General features: G+C 36.6%; 2 protein-coding genes across 2 annotated transcripts in view; both read left to right on the forward strand.

The window, feature by feature from the left end:
* The window catches only part of LOC107695732 (histone lysine demethylase PHF8), an 11,856-nt gene extending 6,490 nt beyond the window's left edge, over positions 1–5,366 (forward strand). Inside the window, exons 15-21 of the mRNA XM_016495756.1 lie at positions 1,545–1,663; positions 1,787–2,109; positions 2,224–2,319; positions 2,400–2,509; positions 4,095–4,308; positions 4,504–4,671; positions 4,755–5,366. Of these exons, the coding sequence (XP_016351242.1) occupies positions 1,545–1,663; positions 1,787–2,109; positions 2,224–2,319; positions 2,400–2,509; positions 4,095–4,308; positions 4,504–4,671; positions 4,755–4,843 (1,119 nt within the window). The 3' untranslated portion in view covers positions 4,844–5,366. The remainder of the gene's footprint in view (positions 1–1,544; positions 1,664–1,786; positions 2,110–2,223; positions 2,320–2,399; positions 2,510–4,094; positions 4,309–4,503; positions 4,672–4,754) is intronic.
* The window catches only part of LOC107695733 (uncharacterized), an 11,684-nt gene continuing 5,553 nt past the window's right edge, over positions 4,853–10,983 (forward strand). Inside the window, 9 exon segments of the mRNA XM_074187041.1 lie at positions 4,853–4,917; positions 7,656–7,666; positions 7,886–7,961; positions 8,196–8,409; positions 8,846–9,359; positions 9,500–9,606; positions 9,727–9,772; positions 9,850–9,989; positions 10,711–10,774. Of these exon segments, the coding sequence (XP_074043142.1) occupies positions 4,853–4,917; positions 7,656–7,666; positions 7,886–7,961; positions 8,196–8,409; positions 8,846–9,359; positions 9,500–9,606; positions 9,727–9,772; positions 9,850–9,989; positions 10,711–10,774 (1,237 nt within the window).

A 10,983-nucleotide genomic window follows, 5' to 3' on the forward strand; every position in this document is an offset into this window, starting at 1 on the left:
TGCAAAGCGCGCTTTAGCTTCCACTCTCCGCACAAACTATTGGATATAGCGCACATTTATCTAGGTTTAACGTTTAAACATTGTTATATGCTTGAACTGTTTTATATCTATAGATTTTATTTTAGGCAAGTCATGATGATTTGAGAAGGCTAAATTGATCAAACATAGGCTCGCTTGGTCGTTACTTTAAAAAAACAAAAACTTATATTTAACGAACAAAAAATGCTCCAGACGTTTTTTTTAAATTAACTTCATTAAGAAACGAAATATAATCACTTTGCTATTACATATAAAACTGAACTATTTTAATAGCTGAAATAGTATTATAAGCTGTTTTGGGAGAAGGGGAAAAAAGACGTGCTCGGGTCGGGCTCGGGCCGGTAATTCTGATAAGCTTGTCGGACAGGGGCCGGGCTAGAGCCTACATTTGAGGCCCGTGCAGGGCTCTAAAAAGACCTTCAAAATGATTTATGATTTGTTGTAATCGGACAAAAAATGACTGAGCTACACCCGTTTGTAGTCGATAGAGTGAAGTCCTCCGTCTTTTCTTATTATTAATTACTATATTAATAATCACAATACAGCTATTTTTTATTTTATCTTTGCTATTATAAATAAGAACAGATGCAAAAAACAGTAGAACAAATAGCCTAGAAAGAAACAAATAATGCATTACTTTATCATTTTATAGCCTATCTAAACTAAAGCATTCATGTACGAAAAACAAATAATCAAATGTAAAAATAACTTAAGTGTGTTCATTACAAATAAATTGATTATTAAAACTACAAAAGCAGTTCAATGAAGTGCAGCGAGTGATTCCCTCTTTTCTTTTATTGTTAGATTAACATTAATGATACAGACGTCCTATACTGTAATGCATGGATCTAATATAATGTTACACATCAGATGTTTTCCCCCAACAGTTCCCCAAGCGTTCACTTAAGACAGAACAGATTATGTTTGCTTGAATACTGAAATATTGTAATTCTGTATATGTGTGTATTTATCGGGATCGCACACCATTATATGCACGCACTTCGGATGATAGTCAGCGCGAGAAGCGAGCGGAGAAAAAGTAATCCTCTCAGAAAATGTACAAATAAAGATAATTTTAGTTTTTTTTGCCTGTAGCTCAAAATTGCCCGTGCAAATTTACACTCATTTTGCCAGCACGGGTCACATATGACGTCATTAAACCGCGGAGAAGTACCAAATTGTCGCAGTTTTAATGAGGCACAGAACGCAATGCCTCAGAAAATCCGATCTGCCTGTTTACATGACAGTCGCATTGGCACATATCTGATTTATATCCGATTTATTTCCACATATGAATGAGGCCTGAAACCGATCTAGAAATATTCGAATGCATGCGTTTTTTTCCTGTTTACACTGTCATTGAACGGATCCGATCTGTGTCACATATGAGCAAAAAATCAGAATTGGGTCACATTTAACTGACAGTGTAAATGGGGCCTTATAGGCAAGCTTAAGATTCCTTTCTAGGTGTCTGATTGTCACTGGTTTTATATCTTGATAAATAGGAGGATTACACCACAGATGAAGAGATGCTCACAGTGCAGGGTGTGAAAGGCGGAGCAGGTGGGATTTTAGACTTGCTCAAGGCAAGCAAACAGGTGGCGGGTCTTGATTCTGCACTGAGGTACTTCACACGCACATTTTTATACTACATGCTGATCATTACTAGCCTTTATCTCAAAGTAAAATATGTAGTTATGTACTTGCTGTTAGGCTCAATTCTATTAATTTTCCCCTTATCATCAAGTGAGGAAGCACCAGCCTCCCCCAGCACCCGTGATGCTATCCAGGGCATGCTCTCGATGGCCAACCCTCCATCTTCCTCATCCTCTTCCTCCTCCTCCTCCTCCTCTCCTCTATCTATCTCTGGAGGAGGTGAGATGCTGGGGCTTATGAAGGAGAAAGGAGGGAGAGCTGGGTGGATAAGTGGAGTCAAGAAGAGTGAGAAAAAGACCTCATTTCAGAGGCCAGGAAAACGGCCTATCAAACGTCCAGCACGTCACCTCAGTGATGAAGAAAGCTTGGATGAACAGGAGACCTTGGGTACCTGTTTTAAAGACTCTGATTATGGTGAGTTCACAGATTCTTGAACATTTACACCAGTGTTGCTAACATACTTAGCAGAGGAAATACTGCGACCCACAGTGATTCTGTTTAAAGGAGAATTTCCACCCTCTTCTGCAGTGTATCCATCACTAGAATCTGACGAGGAGGATCACATAAGCAAGTCAAAAATGAAAAGAAAGCGAAACTGGGATGATACACCCTGGAGTCCTAAAGGTATATGCGTTTATGATTTATGATTTTATAGCATTTTTTTTCTAAACTGCTCTAAACCTCATTTCTTCACACGTCCTCAGCCCGTGTGACCCCTACACTGCCTAAGCAGGAGCGGCCGGTGAGAGAGGGTGCAAGGGTGGCTTCTGTAGAAACTGGGCTTGCAGCTGCTGCTGCCAAACTGGCACAACAGGTGAGCTTTTGTCCCACGCTATGCCAGAACTTCTATAGATGTGGACCATTACATACCATTACTTTGGATGTGCATCTTTAAAGGGATAGTCCACCCAAAAATGAAAATACTGTCATTAATTACTCGCCCTCATGTCGTTCCAAACCCGTAAGATCTTTGTTCTTCTTCGGAACACAAATTAAGATATTTTTGATGAAATCCGAGAGCTTTCTGACCCTGCATAGACAGCAAGGGTCCTACCACGGTCAAGGCCCAGAAACGTAGTAAAAACATCTTTAAAATAGTGCATGTGACATCAGTGGTTCAACCGTAATTTTATGAAGCTATGATACTTTTTGTGTGCAAAAAACAAAAATAACAACTTTATTCAACAATTATTCTCTCCCGAGTTACCATCTACCGCCATTATTGAGAGTAACACGACGCATGCGCGTGATGCTGCTGACGTTGAACACGCATGCGCTGCACCTTGTTTACGAGTAGAGGAAATCACGTGCATGCATTGCATTACTCTCAATAATGGCGGTAGATGGTAACTCGGGAGAGAATAATTGTTGAATAAAGTTATTTTTGTTTTTTTGCACACAAAAAGTATTATCATAGATTCATAAAATTACGGTTGAACCACTGATGTCACATGCACTATTTTGTCGATGTTCTTGGTACCTTTCTGGGCCTTGACCGTGGTAGGACCCTTGTTGTCTATGCAGGGTCAGAAAGCTCTCAGATTTCATCAAAAATATCTTAATTTGTGTTCCGAAGATGAACGAAGGTCTTACGGGTTTGGAACGACATGAGGGTGAGTAATTAATGACCGAATTTTTTTTTTTCAAAATATCCTTTAAATGTAGTCAATATTTGTTCATGTCATGTTCATTTTAGTAACTTTTACTAAAATGGCATCTAATTTTAGTCTTTGAAAAATAACATTTTATTTGACAAGGAACTGCAAAATTAAACTAAATATTAACTTTTTAAATATATATGACATTGTATATATTAATTGACACATAAAAACATGTAAAAACCTGATCTCCTGAAATAAAATTACGCTTTAGTTATTCATTGTCCATGTTTTATGTGTTTTAGTTCATTGTTGCAGAAAAAGTGCTGTCACAACATGATCTACAGCATGTTTTGACTAATCGATTTTTAAAACAAAATTTTTTTTCTTTTTTTTCTACAAAAAACATTACCATTAAACGTACACTATGGTTCAAAAGTTTGTAGTCGTTAAGTAAAAAAAAAAAAAAAGTCTCTTGTGCTCAAACGCTGCATTTATTTAATCAAAAATACAATAAAAACGGTAATATTCTGTAATATTACTACAATTTAAAATAGCTGTGCTGCTTAATATTTTTGTGGAATCTTACTGACCCCAAACTTTTGTATATAAACATTAATAATATTTTTGTCAAATTTTTATCAATGCTATAATTTAATATAATTAAAATGATATAATTTTTGTCATTATGCTCATTTTTTTGTCTTGTCTTTATCGTTGATGATCAAAAAACGCGGTTTTCTCAGTATTTTCCTTGACAAGATTAACACTGAGATAAACATCTTGTTACTTTAATATCAGGAACAGCAGAAAACCATAACCAAGAGAAAATACACCAAGAAGAAGGTACCTCAAGAGAAAGTACATTCTGCAGCTTCCCAACTCCAGTGCCAGCCGGACTCTGCACCTGTGTCTCCTCCTCTGCCCTCTGAGCCTCCTGTGGACTGCATAGTTGAGGAGAGGAGAGTGGAGGTGTACTCTGCCAGCTTGCTGGACCACGAGTACACAGCAGGACCAGGTCCGTTCAGCCCAGGGAAGAAGGTCCCTCAAGAGAAAGTACATTCTGCAGCTTCCCAACTCCAGTGCCAGCCGGACTCTGCACCTGTGTCTCCTCCTCTGCCCTCTGAGCCTCCTGTGGACTGCATAGTTGAGGAGAGGAGAGTGGAGGTGTACTCTGCCAGCTTGCTGGACCACGAGTACACAGCAGGACCAGGTCCGTTCAGCCCAGGGGGCCCAAGAGGAAGTGGTGCCATGGCCCCTGGCGTGTTCCTGACTTCAAGACGCCCCTCACTCTCTCCCCAAAACAGCAGCAGTTATTCTCCCTCTGCCCCCTCACCTGGAGGGCTGGCTACTCCAACATCAGCAGGAGTGTGTCAAGGTAACTAGATTTACCGTACATTACCCATAAAAGGATAAGTGTTTGGAATCACATTGAAATTTTTTCACTCTTCTTTCTCACAGGAAAACGTCCAAAGAAAGGACTTGCTACGGCTAAACAGAGACTGGGAAAGATTCTGAAAATACATAGAAACGGCAAGCTTCTCCTGTAGTTTGATAATATGGAGAGGAGACTGCAGGGCACAACAGAGGAGGAGAAAACTAATAAGGATCAGAGAGGACTTGAGTGATTGTGGTGTTAATTTATGTGACTGTTTTATGGTTAATGTTCTGCTAGCCTGGTCTTTATTTGCTTCATCGGGATGAAAAGTGAAAAGAATGGTAACTTGCTGTGAGAAAATTCAATTGAAATCCATTTAGCATGGTGTTTTAGAATAGAAATTCTGTTTGAAAAGCAAATAGAGCTAAACCGACGGATACAATAATGGAGTGATGACTGTATTGCTAATTGTTTTTTAATTGCTCCACCTCTGAAAACGAGCTGCGTACATGTACACTTCCCTTTGTTTCATAGTTATTAATTGACTTTTAGTTTTAACATTGTAAATTTCTAGAAAAAAAAGCTGAATTCTGAGGAGCACTTGATGTTAGATCCAATTGCCTAAAGCCATTGCAAACAAAAAGATTACATTGTTCAGAAGATCTCTGACTGGTTTATTTGAAAAATTGACTTCTCAAAAAAATAGGATTGAGGTTGTTGTTTGGCCTGAATTGTCAAAAGTCAGTTTATAAATGGCACACTTTCTCATGGCTATTTGTCCCGGTCCAATCTCCTCCAGAAGCCATGCATATTATTTGTTTACATGCTTCATTTAGTATCTATTCATATCAAATTATTTTATACCATAGAAGGCAATTTGATACACAATTGACTGTAATTGCTGTAGATTAAGTCCTGTAGTAACGTCTCTTTGCTTGTTAAAATGTTTTTACTGTAATACTAACACATTTTATCAACAATTGTATTTTAGATGTGTATATACTTTAAGTTTGTCACGTTTTGTTTGTTTTCCACTTAGCATGGGCAGCATAGTGTCCTGTCACCATTTGGCCAGGGTTGTCTTTGCCATCTATAGTACAGCTTCATGTTTAATTGTAGAGGTTGAGTTCAGTGCTGGGCACGTTTTAGTAATTGTAAAGAACACAGAAATTGACTTTAGTGCAGTTTGAGATCATATGGCTGATTCTCTGTAGGTTTGGTGTTTTATTATTATTTTTATTATTATTAACTTTTTTTCTTTAGAAAGAAAGAAATTGCATTGGAATCTTTCTTGACACCTTGTACAAAAATACATGTTTTGGGGTAAGTAATAGCATACAAGTTGTTTAGTTCAGTTTTATTTGTATAGGATAATTATGCTGTTATTTTTCATTGACGCTTATGATATTAGCAATGTGATGAAGTTAATGAATTCTATTGCTACTTCAATGTTATTGTTCTTCCCCCCCACTTATCAATATTAATTTTAATGTCAATATACTTTAGTTTTGCTTTTTTTATATAATACTCCATTCTAGAAGAGTAAAATGTAACATTTTCTTGTAATTGTATGTAATGGCAACAATATTTTTTTAGTCTTCTCCTTTGACCATTATGTCAGAACCAAAAAATATTGATAAATTAGTGGGCCAGTGTAAATATTATTATTATTATTTTTTTCCTTCTTTTGTCCCCCCTAAAAATGTCACGGATCTTGTCATCATGCTATCCAAATGTAATTAGAAACATGTTTTGAGGTTTGTAGAAATTTGTTTTGAACGTGAAATAACAAGACAGTTGTTCGAATATTCTGGTAAAACTATTCTTTTTTAGACATTGTTTTCAGATGATTCTGAAATTATTCTGGATATTTCTGTAATATTTTGAGTTTTTTTGTACATTTATTTGATTTGTCATCTTCTTCACATCGTCTCTTAATGTTGCTACTTACACCCATATTTTACTAAACATCTGTGCCTTCAGTAAAGTCCCAAACATAGCGACCTCTCTTACTGAAACTGTGCATATCTGCACATCTTTTGATACTAGATTTAATTTAATGGCATCTCTTGTCTACTGAGACAGCTATTCAGGATTTCTGGCCATTGACATTGAAAAACAGGAATGATGTGAAGCAAGATGTGCAACAAAGGAAGTGTTCAAAAACCTCAAAATATGCGAGGACTGACTTTTAAATATGTTCTTATTAAAACTTACATTTACTTAAGTTATTCTCTTCTTATTACCTGAAGTTAATTGTGTGCATTTTAGGATTTATTTATCTTTTAACCGTTTTCTTGTCTGCTAAAGTTTATTTTGAACAATTAATGTTGATCACACAGTTCCTCTCGGGGTTTATTTTGTAACTAATATCATTTTGATAGAATCGTTTAAAAAGAGCAACAGTAGTGTTCGGAGTTCACATTCAGGACCACTTAAAAACCAAGTCAAATTTGAACCCATTTAATATTTATAATTGGACGTTGTCTTTTGCTATTGTCACCACCTTTGGTTTTTGAAACGGCTTGAGCAGATTTTTCCAAATGACCTCTATTAAAAGATATTTTTTAAAAATTGTTTGCATTTTTGTCATTATACGCCTATTTTCGTCTGCAAGTGTCATGTAGTCTCTCACGTGCTTAGTGGGTCAACTACACATTTACCCGCGAACAAGCTTCTTTGACTAGTTCAGACGTTAAATTATGAACCAAAATTATTATATAAATTATGAAATGGCACAAACGGGATTAGTCACGTGATTTAAAGCTGCATCTCCGTTGCCATTGTAGTGTTAATGACAGTCAGCGATTGGCTGATGCCACGTCTCCGTCAGCCAGTCAAAACGCGCGCTTTTTACAAACTACTCCGGAAGTCAGCACGCTAGTGTTGTTTTCTAGTCTGGGCCAGGAGAGAGTGGCTTGGTGTGGAAAGTCCTGTAGCTTGAAAATAACATAAAAAGCTGTAGTTGTCGCCTACTGCTTAAGCCCAGGTCTTGGTACGTATGTGTGGGTTATTAAAAATATATACCTACCGTCTTATTCACATTGAATATGACTTTATACGTAACAACTAGGTACTCAAGAGTTTGCGTATTAGCAGTTTTCTGACGCTGTACACTGCTAGTTATATAGTAGTGAAGTTTTTAATGATTGAGCGAACATTTCTTCGTTAAGGAACGTTTTGTGACCACTTTCAAGAGCCGTCTTTTTTATAGGCACTGAACCCCTCTCGAGATGGCGTCCTCAAACACTCTTGAGACCCCAGAACAGAAGTCAGCAGGATCATTCAGGGTGAACTGATCATGAATTAAACATATTTTACCCTCTAATTTGCAGTACTGTAATGGATTTGATATCACCTTGCTCAGTTTTTGAATAATTCATTAGTCATTTGTTTTGTACTTTTTTTTTAAACCAATAATAATCAGTTTAATGACTGAATATTTCATGTAAGTATTAAAATGGAATAATCTTACAGTGATGCTATGGTGTTGATTTCTGAACCATTTCTTTCAATGCCATTAGGATCTTGAAGCATCAAGAGTTGAAGACAAAAAGTGCTTCCTCTAAAAGAAGATCTGAGAATTTGGACCCCAATGCCTTTGCTGAAACTGGAAAAGGAGTCGGTAAACTCAAAGGTGTCAGTAGGCTTCCAGTCCTTGCCAAATCTCTGCAACCAGCTCTAAGTGAGCTCTCCCAAAATCCCAGTCACAGCAGATGGGAACGGAGTGCTCTTACAGTAAGGATACCACAAAAGTGTTATTTTAGTTTTATTTATATACTTGTATATTTTTTATTAATATTATTAGAATATTACAATTAGCTTGTATTTTTATATTTCAGTTTTTATTTACATTTTAGTAATTAATATTTTAGTAACGTGATTTTGACATGTAAATACATTTTTTTACAAATACATGTAAATGTTTTTTAACATTTCTATATATATCTTTAATTTATTCTTTTCATTTCAGTTTTAGTTTTAGTAATTTTAGTACTTGAACTAATCAAAAATTAGAGATGTTTCCTAGGCAACTACCTGAAGTAAGTTTAAGTTCTAATTCTAATATTTACATTTTTATTTCAGCTTTGTTTTGAATACCAAAAATGTTTAATAGTTTTAGTTAACAGTAACTACACTGTGACATAATGATTTCTTTTTCATTTGTCTTCAGAGTATAGCTCAGAAAAAAAGGATCTACACCAAACCTGTTCCTTTCAATTTGTCCCAGTCACGCACACACAATCAGAGAAACACAGCCATTCCTCCAGGAAAAGTGGCCCTGACGCCTTCTACCCGACTAACACCAGGGGCAAAAGTGAGGAACTTGAATCAAAGTGCCAAAACTGAAACTTCAAGTAATAAAGCTATGACATCAGGTGTCCTCAGGGCTCAGGCTAACAAATCACATCAACTGCATCCTGGTAGTCATGCAGAATATGTGGCATCAAATAAAGACTCCAGTGATGTTCACCCATCTTCACATGAATCCGGATGCTGCAGTCACACTGATTTAAGTTCACGTTTAGGTAGCATCACTCTTGTACAATCTAAGATTCCTGAAGACTCAGGTTTGAGTAATTTATGTAAAACTTCACTCATTAAAGTAGATGTTAATTCTGATAATCAAGCACCAAAGGACAAGCACTGTCTCCCATCAACAACACAAAGCCATGTAAACACTAAAGGTGAGTGACATAATATCAGATCTTTTCTTATTGTGTCAGTGTTCAAGTTCGATCTTAACAGTGTTCATAGATTTTCTTTTAATTTAGCCACTGGTTGTTTATAATTAATGTATGTAAATATGTGTCAAATCTTTCATCAGCTGTGCACAATGTCCTCCCATGTGAGGGATCGAGTGCTTTTGGAGCACAATGCATGATGCCACGTTTATCTACCTGCCCCCCAGGACCAGGAACCTTCAATAATCTGGTTAGAAATTGTAGATCTTGGTAATAAAACCAAAGTGTTTACTGACCTTTCATGATGATCATGACAGTTGTCTTTTCAGTCTACTATGTGCTCTAGTGCTCATGTATTTTGATCTTGTAGCCTCAAAGAGTTGTGAAGAAGAGTCATAGCGTTGATGTCATCGCAGGTTAGTACCTTTTTAAAGACTCAAACTTTCATCAGAATCACAGAATGTAAGCTTTTTCTTTCTCCTATCATCTCAAGACAAATCTGGGCCGTTTTCCCCTGACCCATGAGCACTACGTAGTATTCTACAGAATGATGGAATGAGACTCGGGGAGCACATTGGAGCAACACCCAGAGCATCAACTTGTACTACTGGCAGAGGAACCTCTATTTATTCTGTGAGTCCATTCCATTGTCCAATGTCCCTTCACACATTGATAGGGATGTAACGATTAACTGCGAGCCGGTTGAAAATCGATTCAAATATGTGACGATTCAAATCGGTTGAGATGCTAAACAAATCGCGATTCATTTAGGTGTAGGAGTTTATATGAATGTATGTCTGAGGGGAACTTACTGTCTTTAGAAAAGTTTAGATGGTATTTTTTCTTTTCATCTTGCCTCTGTATAATGCATATGAAAGTTAATGAGTTCAGCGCTGCTTTGCTTACAGTGGAAACCAGGAAACGGTTTAAGCGCCACCTGCTGGCAGAGAGCGAATCTGCATCTCATTCAGCTTTGCTGTTTCATGCAGATATTTTTATTTATAGTTTCACAAAACTGAAGTCAAACCATTCTGTTTTTGCTTCAAATTTCGAAACTATACAATCTAATTTAGTTTAAAAACTGCTCATGTTGCATGTATGCAGCATCTTTGTTTGCATAAAGATTAAAATGCAGTGGTTGCCTCTAATTTTAAAAGGAAAGAGCACAGACAAAGCCTTATTTTGTTTATATGAAGAGATTTATTTTATTTGTAATCGAATCGAATCGTGAGTTGAGTGAATCGTTACATCCCTACACATTGATAATGATATTTTACTTCTGAGTGGACCGTTTAGGCAGAATAAGTTGTGAGATAGAAGAACTGATTCTTAACAGCTACCTTGTCCACCTCAGGCTCAAAGAGTACCTGCCAAAAAGACTCAAAAAGAAGCTCCAGCAGAGGCCAAAAGCCCTACAGGTATGTATTATTACAATTTACAATTAAATTTTTTTTTTAACAATTAATTCCTAAAGATGATTTTTAAACAGCCATTGCTCCATTCAGGATCAACCCTCTACGCATACCTTGGCAATATAATCGCCATTGGCTAGTACATTTTTTTTGTTTACTCGCCAGACTGATATACTATATTATACTAATATATATATATATATATATATATAGTT

The sequence above is a fragment of the Sinocyclocheilus anshuiensis genome, unplaced genomic scaffold (assembly GCF_001515605.1).
Source record: "Sinocyclocheilus anshuiensis isolate Anshui unplaced genomic scaffold, SAMN03320099.WGS_v1.1 scaffold234, whole genome shotgun sequence".
NCBI classification, from domain to species: Eukaryota; Metazoa; Chordata; class Actinopteri; order Cypriniformes; family Cyprinidae; genus Sinocyclocheilus; species Sinocyclocheilus anshuiensis.